The sequence below is a fragment of the Pungitius pungitius genome, chromosome 17 (genome assembly GCF_949316345.1).
Source record: "Pungitius pungitius chromosome 17, fPunPun2.1, whole genome shotgun sequence".
In the NCBI taxonomy this organism is placed as follows: Eukaryota; Metazoa; Chordata; class Actinopteri; order Perciformes; family Gasterosteidae; genus Pungitius; species Pungitius pungitius.
Window position 1 is genome coordinate 12,503,827 of NC_084916.1, and position 16,989 is coordinate 12,520,815.

At 46.9% G+C, this 16,989-nt stretch overlaps 1 protein-coding gene across 1 annotated transcript in view; it reads right to left on the reverse strand.

Moving 5' to 3' along the window:
- LOC119219558 (electrogenic aspartate/glutamate antiporter SLC25A13, mitochondrial) overlaps window positions 1-16,989 on the reverse strand; it is a 41,365-nt gene that overhangs the window by 792 nt on the left and 23,584 nt on the right. Inside the window, 14 exon segments of the mRNA XM_062558644.1 lie at window positions 301-326; window positions 328-392; window positions 951-1,071; window positions 1,074-1,114; window positions 3,614-3,737; window positions 6,964-7,104; window positions 11,304-11,384; window positions 11,664-11,716; window positions 12,853-12,857; window positions 13,551-13,681; window positions 13,683-13,735; window positions 14,733-14,817; window positions 16,610-16,642; window positions 16,644-16,696. Of these exon segments, the coding sequence (XP_062414628.1) occupies window positions 301-326; window positions 328-392; window positions 951-1,071; window positions 1,074-1,114; window positions 3,614-3,737; window positions 6,964-7,104; window positions 11,304-11,384; window positions 11,664-11,716; window positions 12,853-12,857; window positions 13,551-13,681; window positions 13,683-13,735; window positions 14,733-14,817; window positions 16,610-16,642; window positions 16,644-16,696 (1,012 nt within the window).

The window sequence follows — 16,989 nt, forward strand, 5'->3', positions numbered from 1 at the left end:
CTCTCTGCCGCACTCCACCTTTCTGACTTCGTAAAACGGCCGAATTATTCCTGAGTGAGCTTCAATCCCAGAAAGTACAGGGGCGAGTGGAACGTCCTGATCGCTCTTGCAGCTGAGCTCTCGAAGTCTGAGAAAATTGAGTGAGATGTCCGTGAACATTATTTTTTGGACCCACGGCTATTGTGATGTAGAAATGCTGCTTCGGTGGGAGATTAGGGAAAGTGGTGGTGGAGAATCCAGTGGTGACAGTAACGACACAGAAAAACAGTCTGCTCGGTTTGCGAGTCGCTCGGGACTCACCGTCCTCCAAAGTCGACGTAGAACCAGGCGCTGCAGGAGGTCATAGGTCACCACGGTCACTCCAAACTGAGGCGAGGATCTGAACACACGAGCTGCAGGAAAGAATAGATATTTGTCTGTTTCAATTCATGTGCAGGACTTGTGCAGGATACGTAAGCTCGGCCTTATCTCCATAGTTAGTTAGATTAGCTTAGTGAATCTACAGCTTTCAGAAGTGATGGTAACATGAAATAAAGTGATGCTTTATAAAATAAGTTGTACATCAATTAAGCAAATATCACGTAATTTACTCTAATTTTAACTATTTATTGAACAACTTCAAATTATACAACGCATCATCCAGTCCCATTTAAAAAAGTCAAATGCAAATGAACATTTATTATACTATTACATTGTACCTCTACATACTTTCAAATGGCAATTAGGTATAATGCAGTCAATGTAAATTTACATGTATTATTAATCTAATGCAAAATATATTGATGTTATGGTACGTTCAAATTATGTAATATATATATATACATTATAAATATACAAAATCTCTTTAAGGCTGCAAACGGGGTTCACAATCCTCGACCAATCAAAGCACACCAACCTGTCTGTGACCCCCACAGGTGAAAAGTACAGACCAACAACGTTGCACATTTTACCTCCAGCTCCTTTCCAGAAAGCCCGGGGCCCTTCTTCTCTCAGAACCTTCCAGAAACAGTCCACCCGGCCGCTGTAGGTGGTTTGACCGGCACGTGCCGCCACCTGTAGCCTGGCTCTTGATCACGTCCGCCGGGGGTCACAAGAGAGGCTGCTGGCATGCCTGCTGAGAAGAAGAGCTTTTACTTTTCTTTCTTTTTTTTTTACCTTGGATGTGTTTGATACTAAATACGGCGACAAATGAGATGATCGTGGGAAGCGGCCGCCGGCGGCCGAGTGAGATCTTTGCATATCGTCGTAACTGCATCTGATGAAGTGGCCTTTAGCCTTCTTTGTCCCCTCTTCCAAAACACGCGTCATCTCGGATCTTGACCATCTTGCAGTGAGTCTGCCGCGCACACAAGTAGGGCCCCCCGTTTCTATCACTTCACCACCAACAAATCCATACCACCAGCTAGGCCATTATTTAATCTCTACCTTTCTTTCTCCCTTGCCTTGCTCTCCTACTTTTCTTACCCCCCGTTTCAACGGGGGCCAGACAATGGATGGTAATGAGAGCAGTGCACACTGTGACCCGCGTGGCCGCGAAAGTGACTGCCGACTGAAGGCAGTGACTGCAAGGCCCCCACTCCAGCCACTTCAGCCATGAATGGGCTCAATCATTGATGGCTCAGTCATTACCATCAACTGCCCTCTTGACGATTTATTCTGACTTTGTGGTTTTTGTAGCGGCCAAACGAGCTATTCAGCGAGCCTAATCAACTCAGCTTTAGGTAGCGGACAGGCACCCGGCGGAGACTGACCACCTGCACTGAGCTGAGGAAAGAGGAGAGAGAGAGAGAGAGAGAGAGAGAGAGAGAGAGAGAGAGAGGGGGGGCTTGGGGGGGGGACCTTCTTTGTAGCTTTTTTTTGAGCAAGATGTGGTGGAAATAAGTTAATGGAGACAAAGAAGAAGCGTTCAGTAAAAACTTTCCTGCATGCAAATCCAACCAAGAATGTACAATTACACCTCTTGCCTTCTGTTTAGTTTTTATTATGCAAAAAAGGGGCTCTGCCGCTGAGGGATCGATCGTGTGTAGACTTGTCAAAAGGAACATCGGTTTCTCACAGGCAACCGTGTGTTGTGTTTACGTTTTGGCATCGCGCTGCAGCTGGAAAGCTCGGAGGTCGGGAGTTTGGAAATTCCAACCTCCAACTTACACTGGAAAGCAGCCGATGTAGAAACTCTGACCCTCAAAAAGCAAATAATTGAGAAATAGAAGATTTTGATACGCCGAGTAACGGCCCAGTGGTGCTTCGTGTTAAACCAATCACGCGGCCTTTAACGCTGATAGAAAACAGTCTCTGCTCTAAAAGTAGCGCAAACAACAAATAATCTGCAACATTTTGATGATTGATCCATCGTTAATGTGCTCATTGTTTTGACTTTACTTGACAAAAGAGTGACTGTGTAAAGCCTACACCTCACAGCGAATGAGGACAAAATGTCTGAGAGGGCCAACACCGTTCTTCACAAATCGGAGTAATGCCTAGCTCAATAATACCCCGCAAACTGAGCGTGTAATTCAATTTCCTGTTCTGACTGTAAAACACTAATTGCCAGAATGCCGTAACCGCTGATAAATACATGGGAAAGAGGGAGGGTGAATGTGTCAAAGTATAGGAAAAAAAACAAAGAAATCATGAGGCTCGTTTCAGCTCGGAGTCTGTGGGCCGCGGGCTGCCAGTCTTGTGGTGAGAATTAAAGTAAAAATGGAGAAAGGAGGCAGGATTTTAGATTTTTTTTTCTTTCCCGCCTCTGCGTCAAAAAGAAAGTGCTGCTCACACTTCTCCTAGGATTCAAAACAAACATTAAGCCTTTTATGCAAATGTTTAAAAAAAAAAAAAGTCTTTTAACTTGGAGGGGGGAGCGCTGGTCTGTTATTAGTGTTTACTTTCGTGAAGAAAAAAAAAAAAAAAAAATCCAATATTGAAAACTCTTTGGATCACGCGAAGGACAGAGGTGAACGTTTGTCTTCGCCGACTCTGGTGACCGACCTACGGACAGCCAACATGCGCATGGCCTCTGCCAATGTGTTACCATTGGAAAGCTCCCCCCCCCTTTCATCCTCCCCTCAGGCGGCCTCGGTTGGCAGGGATCTCAGGCGTTCCCCCCCCCCCATTCCCCAATCACTGAGCGGCGCTCTTAACGAGCAGCTACCGCCACGGAGCCTGCGGTGGGAGGCGACCTCGCTCGCAGGCTGCCAAGCGCCGCTGCTGGTGCCGCTGCTCGCTCGCAGGCCCGAGGAGGCGAGACGGCAGAGGGAACAGCTCTGGCGCTTTGTTTAAAAGCTGGAACCACGGAAAACAAAGAGTCTCCTATCTTCAGCGCTCTGTGCATTGACCGGAGCTGTTCGACTCGCTGTGAATGGTCAAGGAACACGCCGCTGTTTCTCGAATTATTGCGCAATAATTCAGACATTGATAGACTTCATTACGGAGTCTGAGATTTTAGAGATAAAATAGTTGTAATTTATGTATTTATAATATTAGCTACAGGGGCAGATGAACCCACAACCCCCTATTTACCCTTATTTATGTTAAATAGGAACTTTAAGACTAACCTTTGACACAAGCCTCTTTGTTTATTGGTCTTTTGATGTTTGCTCCGAACTATTTTACCTGCCAGTGGCTCCAGCAGACAGCATCTTGGCCGGTCCTATCCCGCCGTCCTCCTCACTGAGGTGAGCCTTCAGGTGGGCGTAGCAGGGTGAGAAGGGGATGTCCCTCAGGAAACAGGCCTTGGAACCCTGGAGAAAGAGTCGGAATAAAAATAAGGCGTTTTAAGGTTTCGAGTGAAAATCTCAGAAAAGGGAAAACAAGTAGAAGCATAAACACTAAGAAGGGCAGAGAAAGAGAGACAGGGCTCGGGGGGGGAGGGGAAGATGGATTGTTTTCTTTTTTTCTATAATATAATAGTGTCTGTCTCCAATAATATATTCAAGCATCAACTGATGTTACCGCTAAAAGGCCTTACTTCCAAAAGACTGAAATATCAGCCACAACATGCGAAAAGGATCCGTTTTCTCCACATGCAAACGATCTGTGTCTCCTTCACCTGGCAGCCTTCACCTGGCGGCAGGTGAAGGCGGCGGATCCAAAAGCAAAGCAGGAAGAATTATAAAAACAGCGTGGGGACGAGCAAACGAAGACGGACTTGCTTGACAAAGATGACTCCCTGTCTGCCACTGTAAACAACGCTGTATCATCAAGGCTATCGAGTTACCTGCCGCATTTAAAGGCTGCTGGCTCGCTGCCACCTTCTTAGCACAACGACCACAGTCAACAGAAGTCGTTCAAAGGGCTGGGCAGGCTTCGTTTTAACTCCGCTGGGAAATACTCCCTCAACCGGCTGATAACCTGGGCTTATCTCTTCTCCCTCTCTTTCCCTTCAACGGCCCAGTCGAGCAGCGCCGCGCGGGGACTAGAAGCCTCGGATGGCAGAGCCCTGCACGGTTGGGTGATTCAACGGCAGGGATTAAATGAGAGGGTTTAGTTGAATAGGGACAGGCGAAGGGCCTCGGATGTACGCCTGCACCTAGAAACACAAACTTAACCCCCGGTGCATGAAAGTGAAACGTGTGGGTTCAACACTTCCCCCCCCCCGCCCCTCAGCCCCAGCGAACGAATGGTGGCGCTAGTGCGTCGGCACACACCCCACCGGCCTGCAGCTCCACCAGCAGAGGGTGAGCGTCAGGATAATTACCCTGACAAAGGCTGCTCTGTGCCTGGGTGCAGCCCCTCCGGAGCCAGCCCGTCTGGGGCTTTGCAGGCTGGAGCTCGTCTCGTCTCCTCCCCTCCACCTCCTCCACCACCAACACCACCAACACCACCACCAGCACCAGCACTGCTTCTTCCAATGCACTTTTGTCCCCTCTCTTTGCGTGGGCCACACCGAACATCTCCACGCGCACTGGCACGGGCCAACGCAGCATCGAGCACACGGCAGAATGGAGACAGTAGCTACGCGCACACACACACACACACACACACACACACACACACACAGTCATAAATTACAAGTCAGTTAGTGCACAGCGACAGAGACACGGGAACGAGAGGCAGGTAGACGGAGACGCTCTGCTGTAGTCTTATTAAAAGATGCCAAAGGTTTAACGCTGTCTGGGCTGACAGGTGATCATCAGCAGACCACACAGACAGACCCGGGGAGCTCTGGGATCCGTGTGTGGTGGACTCAAACTGTGCCCCCCACGCATTGTGAAAAAGGAAGTGAACCATCGATTGCTACTGAAAAAACAGAACAACGCCGTCATGCATCAAAGTGACAAATGCATGATTTGTGTGACGAGCTCCCTGTATGATCCACAATCATTTCTCTAATCACTCAAAAGTGAGGAGGGAATGATTTTGGACCCCAGAGGGGTGAGATCCAGTTTATTAAATAATCAGCAGACTTTTAAAAGTAAAGTCCGGTCGCAGGAACACTAAATCTTTAATAGTTTACTTGGGATTTGACAACACAACAAGTTCCATCATCTTACTTGCAAATTAAAACAACCACAGGTATGAGATTGACATTTTCACACTTGATTGTGTTTACAGTTGAAGCGGAGCGTCTCCTGCCGAGCTCCATTGGGACTTATTTATGTCATTTAATTAGACATGCTATGTTTAACCCCGCGGGCTAATGTCTAGCCAGTTAAGCTGCTGATGTTAGCGGTAGCCACCGCTAGCCATAGATGCCTACAAGCCTGTACACTGTCCATCTACCTGGTGTGAAGAGAGATGCTGGAAGTCTTTATAGGTGAAATGAGTATGATTATAAAATACAGAAATTACTCTGTAAAACACACCAACGCAAATACATTTTTATATTTGCCCATGGTAATCTTTCATTCTTCCCCTACAGTGTATTGGGCGCATAATATCACACAACTAATATGGTCAAACAGTGCACTGCAATTTTTAGCCGTGTGCTATTGAAAAATACCAATTATGGCAATTAAGGTTAAATACCGCTTTTAGCATAATTTGTGTCTTTTCTTGTTCTTGAACAGAAGTCCACATGAATCGGTTGATTTAAATGATGTGGGGTAAAATAATGTATAATTTTGCAATAGAAAAATCACATATTATTTAGTCATAATAGTAATAAGAAATAATGGATTGCTGTGAAATTGTGAGGTTGATAAAAATACAATGCAATCTGAATACTAGACATCTAATTAGGTCGAGACTCTAAGGGCAAAAACATAATAAAAATGTTGTAAAAAGGAAAGTTGTCTTGATGCAAGTACTGAAAAGCTGATATTTATCAGTGAATTTATACACTATATACATTCATAAATATACATTCATGGTGTCTTTAAAAGTACAACATCTTACACATATTTAAAGGCTGTTCTTTTATCAATGATTGTCCTCTCAGACTCTGATGTGTGACATCTCCACTTCATCAGCACTTTTACACCAAACACTTACCTAGATTCTAAAAGCTTTACAGTGGAGTTTGGTCATGTGTTGTTCAAAGCCTCATTTATAGAACATTGCATTCTGCTGTTAAAAGTATTTTCTGATTGAAAGAGAATTTTAAAGAAATAACCAAATTTCTTTGGCTTTAATATGTCACTGAAATGAAACAGATTTCTTTTTTGAAAATGTATAAAAATGTGCAGATAATTTACTCTAGTCGCAACAAAATGAAAATACTCACATAGAGACCAGTTCATAGGTTGACTAAAATATTCCACATGCGTCCTGGTTTATTCTATAAATTAAGAACACTAAATGAAAAATAATGTTTCTGTATATTGAGATTGAATATTGAGATGAGAAAATTCTTTTTACAGAAGGACTTTGGAATTTAGTGAAAATTATTTTATGGATAAAAAAATAAAAACGTGACTTAAAAATACTGCAGTAGGGGTTGGTTGAAAAGGGCCCTTGAAGAACAATATGTGGCTCAGACGTGTGCGTAATGCGAACCCTGCTGCTGACCCAAAGCGTGTTTCTCACCTCGTACCGCCCAAAGAAGCCGAGGTCCCTGATGACGGACAGGGCGCTGACCCTCGGCCCCGCCGTGATCTCTCCTGCCACCTGCAGACGGATCTTTACAGTCTCCGGCGGGTTGGTCAAGATCACCTGGGAGCCACCGGCCTGCGAGGGCGGGGTGGGATGGGGGGGGGCAGAAAGAGAAGCAGGACGTGGATCGTTTAAATCAAACCTGACTTTTCCGTACTGCCTTCCACGAATAATCCCTCACTTGAGCAGACACCTGTGCTTGTGTTAGAAATGATGTTTCGAGTGCATTGCTCACAGGCAGTGAGGACAACGTCTTCATTTGAATCACATCCCACTTATATTGAATATACCTAAATGATTAAAATACAACCGCTTGCTTGTACTGCGAGTAACAGCAACAGTGCCACCTCAGCAACCCGCTGCTGGAGGCCGTCAGCTGTTTGTCTTCATCACAACAAACCCTGCGGGGGACTCTGACTCCTCTTTTTTTTTTCCACCCTCTCCCGCTTCTCACATCACACACCGTCCTCCTAACCTGTACTTGCGAGGGCAACAGCCCTGTTGCAAGTTGAGACCGGTTCCTCCGCCTCTCTCAGGTCGGCGGGGCTTTCAGGCGTAAGAAGTAGCTGCTGTGGTGGAGTTTGTGGCGAGACAAATGGTTAACAGTGTCTCGTCGGGGGGAACATGACGGCACCTTCAAAAAGCCTTCTGGATTCGGAGAAATGTTTACACCGTTTGAAGATATGTATTGGCCCTCAGTTTCAATTTTCTGGCATCTGTCTCGTATTTTCCTTCACTTGTTAATCTCTCTGTCCCCCTCCATGTCTTTTACAGGATTGTCTCTCTCCTTTTACTTTGCTTTGACCTCCGCTAAAACAATCCCTCTCATCTTTTCTAATATTGTCTCTCTCTGGCTACGGTTGCCAGTGGTTACTGTAGCTACACACGAATGGGAGGCACATTGCAATTAGATAGCAATCGGTTGCCATGGTGCCATTTCTGTCCTAAATAGGCCATGGTCTGTTTGTTGTTGTTGCTCCCTTTTCTCCCCCTTTCACGAGCGGCTTCGTTATGAATGATGGATTGTGCGTGTCGCCTCCCGCCTTACGGGAAGGCATTAAGCTTCAATCCGCAACACGCTTAATTTCCCTCCGTTTTTAAGTGTTACCATATATTGCCTACAAGAAGAGAGGGGAGACAGAGATCATAATAGTCGCATTCAAGGTGTTTTGCAGTCGCTTTTTGCACAACCCGCAGAACAGCGGGGCGGCATGCTCGCCCTTCCAGGCCCCCGGAGGGCTGTGAATAGCAGGGGGGCTGCCACGCTAACGCTGCTACATCCCTTCAGCTAACTCTTTATGACTTGAATGTAAGCCCAGTTGATTACATGCCGGCTAATAGCGTGAGCATCAAGAGGCCGCGGGCTCCGGCCCGCGAGGCAGCGATCGCTGCTCCAATGGTCTATTAACGAGACTGCAGATGAAGAAGACAGTTGTTTACTCGAGGAGTGTAAACAACGACATTGTTTGGAAAGATGAGGTGACAATTAGGCCTGACAACGTGAGATAAAAGCAGCGACGGAGCCCGCGCTGCTTCATCATCACGTCCCTAGTGATACAGGGAGAACAACTTTGAGCCTCCAGGGACCAGAGAAGGGTGGGGAGGGGGGGGGGGGGGGGCAAATAGAAACAAGAGGATCAGGAAGAATAAACAGAATGAGCTAATGAGAGAGAGAGAAAGATGGAGGGACAGAAACCAGAGAGAGGAGTAGTCAAAACAAGAGAAGAGAGGGAAGGTTGAGGTGGAGGCTGAGAGGTGGAGGGTTGTGATTATGGAGTGACAGCGTCGGCGGCTTTCTGATGATTCCCAGGTAATTACAAGGCAAGGTGATCCTTCGAAACCTGGAACGTCAGCACCTTACGCACGCATCACAGCTCCTGGCTTTGTGTGTGTGTGTGTGTGTGTGTGAGCGCTGCAGAGAGCATACCAAGAGTTTAGTAAGGATTGAGGACCCCCCCCCCCCCCCCCCCAAACACAAATTCACAAGCCAAACGCTCACTATTTCAGCCGCCCCTCCATAAATAACCATTTGTACTTAACGCCCTGCATGCTACGTGTGCTGGTGTGTGTGTGTCTGTGTGTGTGTATGAGATTCTTTGATAAAGTTTTAATAATCCACATCAGGCCTGAATAAGAAACTCATTACAAAGACTGAAATCAACCATGCTACATTCACAATGAACGCGAACAAAGTATTACTGTATTTTGACTCCCCCTCTCAACAATGACCCAGTAAGTATTTTGGGTAACTCAAGTCCTAAAATGCAGACCAGTAACTGCCAGATAAGCATCCAGCCAGCTCGGTCAATGGAGCATGCCATTCTTACCAAATAACCATTAGAAGTTGGCAAAGCGGGCTGAGGCTCAATGTTGCTGAGCAACGGCTTTAAGGAAGGAGAGAAGCCAGTGGAGGAGGCGAGTAGAGGAAACGAGCACATTACAGAGGAAGAACAAAAGTAAGGAAACACATGAGACATGAGACATTGGAGAAGATGAAAACGCTTCGAGATCCGTTTACAAAATAGGAAGCAAACAAACAGCATCAGCATTGTCCCGTACTTTCTGTCCTCCTCTCTTTTGCCTTACGGACTGTGGAGCTGAGGCCGACACTGTGGTCTGAAACAACACTTTCACAGCTACCAAATGACATAAACAGATTTCATGTGCTGCGGCTGAAGCCTCGCTAAAACAGGGTTCAGAAGGGTTCGATGTCTGTGTGTGTGTGTGTGTGTGTGTGTGTGTGTGTGAGAGATAAAGTGGCAGGCAGAGTGCATTGCCAGCACTAACACCGGGGCCTCAGCCAGGATGAAAGGAGCTGTCACGACGGCTCACAGAGGAAAGAGGAAAAGTCCATCCATCCACACTCCTCTCCTCTACATTTATCCTCTACTCTGCCTATGCATCTGTTATGGTTCTGCTTCTGAATCCATATGGGTTGTATAAATAAAAGCAACCACTACCTTTCACACCCAGTGCCGCGCTGAAAAATGCTTCTACAGTATATTTGCTTTCCTGCGGTTACAGTACCCCTTTTTTTTCTTTTGTCTCTGTCGCACAAAACATAAAGAAGAAAAATCACACAAAGAACCCACTTAACAAAAATTTACAGCAAATGCACCGTAGTAAAACATATTTCTGAAACATATTTCTGGAACAAATAACGTGAAGTGAATGTGCCTGAGTGGAGCTAAGCCCATAATGACTTGTGTATCCTGAAATAGTTTGCTTTAGCGATCAGCATCAAAAGATGGTTGAGTGAAAGACCTCCTTTCATTTGCTACAGCTACCGGCCTTGATGGACTCACGGCTCGTGTGTGTGTGTGTGTGCGTCGGGGGCAGACTGTGACAGCTCAGTGATCAAAACCAACGATGGGAGGGGAGCAGGTAAAGGAGCGGTAGGGGTCTCAGGTAGCAGCGGCTGTCAATCTTCCTCTCCTCCCTGGAAGTGTGTGTGTGTGTGTGTGTGTGTGTGTGTGTTTGTGCACCTGTAGGCTCTCTCTTCTGTTCGTCACAGATGCACACGCTCCCGCGAGCATGTGCGGCGCGCGGTGGTGTCGAATGCGTCGGCCTTTCATGTGTGATCCTTTACACTTTCCGTCAACAAACAGCGACTTTTTGGCCCCCGAACAGGTTCGCGTCTGTCCGCTCAGCTGTCAGAGGGGCGGCACTCAGAAAACAGGTAAACAGAGTGTCAGAGATGTGTGCGCTGACTCGGCGCTGTGTTCACCGCCCGTGTGCCGCGCAGCGTCGCTTCAGCACCGTGGCCCTTCAGGAGCCACGGCGGGGAAGGCGGGAATACGTTGTGCTGACAGCGGATTGGAGTTCACACTGTGTGCTCGTTTTTGGAACTTTGTGTCCCGTTTTCTCGTGTGTGTTTTTTTTTCTTCCGTTGTGGTTTTTACTGGTTGCATTCCACCCGCGCACAGTTCCAACTCCAGCTCGTCGCGTGGATGCACCTTAACGTCGCTTTGCCAGGAAATGGACACCTTGAAATTCCTCGAAAGACAATTTAGCGGATCGGCTGACAATCGCTCTTCAAAAGAAGCATTTAGCATCCAGGGTTCACAGTTAGAAGCAGACACTTACACACCAGTCCAAGTCTTACTTTCTAATACCATAGTCGTTAATATCTTTTTTTTTAAATTATTATTTCCATTCTATACTTTCAAAGTTAATGGAATGATAGAAGTCAAAGTCACACATTTTGTCCAGATTGTTACCTCTGACCAAGGTATACCCAATAAATGAAGTAAAGTACTCTTTTTGAGACTCACACATCCACCGGCCACGATCTCAGCTGCTAACGGGACGTTTCCATCTCTCTGCCTGGTCTTTCCTTCCACAAAGTCATTCATCTGCAAACACAAGAGGTTGTAATATCAAAAAAAGGAATTATTTCACCTGGTATGTGAGAACATGATATTAATGTAAAGTCACCTTACAGTGAGCAATGTTTTATGTAGGACCTGAACAATTAACAGAATAAATCTGGTCATGTGCATGTAACTAAAGGTTTTCTTTGCACGTTATATCTGTAGAATCATATTATATCAAAGAGGATTGAAAGCAATGCAGGGAACGTCTTTGCGAACGTGCATCCATGCCTGTGTGCACTTTCTAATGCAGCGACTTACTGTGAGCTTTATGGCTTTCTCGGGCGCCACACCCAGTAGCTGTGGTACAAGACCTATCATTAGAAAATGACGAGATGATTAGAAAAAATAAAAAAAGAGCGCTGTGGTACCCCTACTCACTCGCGCACACACACACACACACACACACACACACACTCGTGCATACGTACACGTATACCACTTCCACACACTCAACATGTGTGGCTTCCCGGCGCATGCATCGGACCCTGCAAGATCCTCCAGACTCTAATGAAACCCATTGATGTGGAGTGTGGGGACATCAGAGTAGCAACAAGAGAGAGAAAGAGAGAGGAAGGACGAGTAAAGAGAAGATGAAGAGAGAGAGAGAGAGAGAGAGAGAGAGAGAGAGACTGCTTCCCAGAATAGAAAAAAGGGCAGAGTATAAAACAAACCAACCAAAAGTTTACGCAGACCTCAATTACAACCCAGAGCAGGATAAAAATAAACAAAATAATCACAACAGAGCACAATAAAACTTGGCCCCCCTACCCAGCCCCAAGGCCAGAAGTACACACACACATTCTCTGAAAGTTACAAACACAGTTAATGATCCACAGTAGTTTGTGTGTAGCGAGGCCACACACACATAATCACACACTTAATTTGGAAGTTTGGCCAAAGGACCTGATGTCTGGACCTCATTAAAAAGCAACTCCAAAAAATCATTTCTGAATTCTTCTGACATGCTGTCTTCAATACAGAATGTAACATGCATAAACATGACAGGACATGGGGAAAATACACCTAATTCAAACCATCGATAGAGAGGACTAAAAAAAAGCCCCCGTCCTCCTCGATGCTGTTTTGTTTATGAGACATCCTGACATTATGCTGCAACAGTAATTGTGCCAATTTTGTTTTTGCACAAAACATTCTTCGCTCAGCCGATTTTCCCCGAGGTTTCCAGCGAAAGGCACTTTCAACTTATATTACATAACTACAGTTGGGCTGCCAGGATGCCTGTCTGCCCATCTACCTGGAGCCAGACTGTCGATGGCCTTTGTGTTTCCCACAGAAATTCAAGCATTCAAGTTTCCTCCCGGGAGCCTGTGCTGTCAATCACAATCATGGGATTTTTAAAAAGCGCCCCGCCTCTGTTCCAGGAGGAACCGTCTTTCAATCCGTCTTCAATCCGAAACCCAAACAATACCGACACGGACACCCTAACCCCGGCTTCCCGAAAGACAGGGCAGGCAGTGATTAGGGGCTGTCATGCCCCGGTGTGTGCGTACCCGAGTGCATGCCTGCATGCATGCAGGCATGCAGGCATGCGCACATGCTCGTTGTGTCTTGTGTCTGCGTCCGCGTGAGCGACGCGGTGACACGGGCCCAGGAGGTGCGTGGCCCCCCCCCCCCCCCCCCCGTGTGCGTGTGACGTTCATCGTCCTGCTCTCCGCCGGCCGGAATCACTTCAAAGGAGACAGGTCAGCGGAGAGGTGAACTCACGCGGCCCTCCAGTCCACCCTGCACTTTTCTTCTCCTCTCGTCTCCTCTTCCTTCTCTTCACTCTAATTGTCCCTCCTGCCCGCTGCTCCATCTTCTTCTTTCTTCTCTCACATCTCAGAAATATTTTTTTCTTTCAAAAACCCATTTTGTGGATTTGACTGCCTGTAAGTTGTTTTTCCTCAAAGCTGTCTGTCAATAGTTCTTGTGATTTTGGTACACTGCTCTCTTGCATGAAACATGGTAACCATGATCTTGGAAATACCGTTGAAGATACAAGTGATGCATTATAGTGATTGTCCATTAGACACACACTGCACTGTGTTACTGCAGGATGAACGTAGCACGCAGTCCTGAAAGGACGGCATCAACTGCACAGTCTGCGGCACCTGCTAATAGCGTGTATGCATTACACATTAAAACGTGAGGTCTAAATTTGTCCCCTCGTGCACACTGACCTCGGAAACGCTCTCGTAGCGCACCACTTTCTTGAAGCCATCGGAGCTGTTTTTGGACATGAGCTCTCCCACCAGGGAGCCACTGGTCCTCTGGTTTTTGCATGCGTGTCTTCACCAGATCAATGGGGTACACTGCTGTGGCACCCACAGCTACAAAGATTACAATAAACGGTTATTTAGATTCTGATCACGTGGTATAAAGGTGTGTTCACTTTAACATCCACATTTACGGCTATGGCCAAGCCTGCACTGAATATACTAACAAACTAAGTAAAAAGAAACATTGAAAGTTACACTTTAAAGCATTAAGAATCAACTGTGTGAAGTAGGATTGAATAGTTTGTGGCATATTGACAGTTTGGTAATTCTTCTCAGAGGAAGAAGGAAGTTTCAAGATTTAGAAGACAAAGAAAATATACGTTGCAATTTGTGCGAGCTGACCTTTTTAAGAGGAAGAAAAGGAAAAAGGCGGAGGAGGAAGGAGGAAGTCTGTGGAGACTGCCGTGTCTTCGGCCCGTCAGACGGACACAGACAAAAAGAACCGACCCAAGGCGACAGACTTAATTAGAGAGAGACCGAGAAAGAAGAAGGGACGGCGGACCCATACCTCCTTATTAAGCTGTCTCCCTTGGGATAGAAGGAGGAGGACAGGGAAGGAATGAAGGAAGGGAGGAGGAGCAGGAAAACAGTGGGGAGTCTGAAGACAAACACAAGGCCTTTAGGCCCCACCCTTCACCCCCACCCTCATCCCCTTCTGATCACTGACGCAGGTACAAAAGAATCCACACAGGAGGGTTTTCCCATGGCGCGCAGAGAGGCGAGAGACGGGACCGAGCGAGACGGAGGGATGAGAGCGAGAAAGGGGTGGGGGGGTGGAGGGGGGGGGGGGGGGCAGCAATTCTCTTTAAGCAGCGGAGCAACCGTCGGTCTTGTAAGCAAGGGATGGGGGCAATAGAGGGGCCATTGTCCTCTCTGCCTCTCACCCTTTTCTTTTGAGGACAACAGAAGGCGGAGGGGTGGGTGGGGTGGGGATGAGGGGGGAGGGGGGAGGGGGGGGTGGGGGGGTGCTCAGGTAGACATGCAAAGAGGTAGGAGGGCGGGTGGCGGAGTGCAGGTATGCAGAGAGCCAATGGGCCGTGACTCTTACCCCCTGCCGCCGAGCCAAGGGTGAACCTGTAGGCCGACTCCGCCACCTGGACCAGGACGGGGCGGGGGGCGCCGATGCCCAACTGCTGCTGCCTGGGGGCGGGGGGGATAACAGCAGTGAGAAGTGGTACGTGTTTTGGTCATTCACTTCTGTTCAGAAATCTCAAAACACTTGAACACTGTTTTGTAAAAATAGCAACGCTGCAGGCCACACACCGGATTGCACCCCCTTGCAGACTTCATTACCAGCTATTAGTTAATCAGTCGTCACACCTGCTGTCCAGCGTTTCACAGCAAGTCCCATTTTCATTATGACACAGGTATTTAGTTATTTTGGTCAATGCGGAGAAGAAAGAGAGCACCAAGCTGCCACAGATATAAATACTATACACAAATGTCTTGATATGCAGTTGAGACGTTGAGTTTTTGATTATGATATACCAGTAGTATAATAACAACACAAACATCAAGGCCAGTTTACATTCCAAAACAATTTTTATTGGAATAATTACTTTAAATGATAATGTGTTAAAAGTAATAAAATACTAGCCATTTCAGGTTGAGGACACACAGCAACATATCCACCTGATACCTGTGGCCTTGTCTGTTTTGCCTAATTCTGGCCTCTTGACCCTGGAGAGCCTGGCGAGGTTGAGGGTTGTGTGTGTGTGTGTGTGTGTGTGTGTGTCTGAGTGAGCGAGGAAGTGAGGGGGATGGGGCTCTCTAGAACGGGTCCACCTGTCAGAGTAAACTCCCGCCCCCTTCTACAATTCATCCCCAGAGGTTTTCCTTCCTGGCCGAATGTCTCCTTTATATTCAACCTCCCTCCACCTCCACCATCCTCCCTCCCTCCCTCCGTGCGCGTGTGTGTGTGTGTGTGCGCCGCTACGACTCGGCTACACAAACCGTCAAGACGTTTGTGGGTGAAAGAGGGGAGAAGTTACCAGGACACAAAGAGAGAAAACGGACAGTTTGGAGAAATAAGAAAAAGGGAGAAAAGAAGCAGATCAACAAAAAAAAAAAGGGAAATAGAGAGAAGCAGCAAACGATGAGGAGAGAGAGCTCCAGCTCGCTGGCGGCCAGCCCCCGAGGCCAAACCACAAGGGCCTAAAGTGGCTCATTGTGGTGGGACTGGCGTCTGTGTAGTGCTGGGCCCCTTTGCTTTCTCCCCTTTGGCCCCCGCCTGCTCCAATATGGCCCGGGCCAAAACCTTCTCTGCAGTGCTGGAACCCACCAGGCAACGCAACTCTGACCAAACAGCCGGAGATGGAAAACAGTCCTCTGCTCATCTGTTCGGTTGTCCACATGTCTCTTCTGCTCTCGCTTTTACTCGTATCGCTCAAAACGCGAATAAAGGCTCACCAGGCAATCGGCGATGGCTCTCTTCTTAATTCCCTTTGACTTGTGAGCTTTGTCTGTATATTTTTTCTAAGACGTCAACCACATGTCAGTTTTCTCTCACGAAAGTCGGTTTAAGTCTGTAATGGGACATTACTTGGAAGCAACTTGGTCTCAGCCTTGGTATGAAATTCTAAAAATGAGATGAAATAACAAACACTGGGAGGTTTTCTTTAGGGCGAACTTTCCATCTAACAAAACATGTTTGGATCTGTGTCTTCCGTTTTTTTCTTCTTCTTCTTTTTCTTCCCTGACGTGTAACTCAAAAACAATTTCTCAATGGATGAATCGTGCAATTCATGCCAAAACCCCAAATCAATGGGAGATTAATTACTTGTGAACAGGAGATATCATTATCCTTAATTATAAATCGTAGTCCTCTGACATCGAGCTCTAGAGAATGTACTGGGGCGAAAAAAAAAAGAGCTGCCAGTGTGGAAGAGGAAACCAAACACATCAACAAGTCTTCATATTCCGTACCTGTCTCTGGACCTCGGCCAAGTTGTAGGGAAGGCGTGCCTTCCTCCAGCGGAGCGATCTGCTCAATGTCCACTAAAACCAGCACATCTGACGAGGAGAGAGAGAGCGGGAGGTTTCAAGTAACTTTAAAACGGTTGTAAAAACTCTCGGAGGAATATAACATTTCACCGATGCATCGCCCCGAGTCCGTGACCCCTGGGAGGCCCGAATCCCGTCAGTCTGAAGTTGCTTGACGTTTTTACGGATACTTTGCCATCGTTCCGTGTGAATACATTGTGACATAAAAAAAAAAAAAAAGATTGAGTGAGACAACCGATTTATGGGAGCCGACAGCTCCCGAATTCCTTAATCCCGTCCTCCAAGTATAACAACCATTTTTA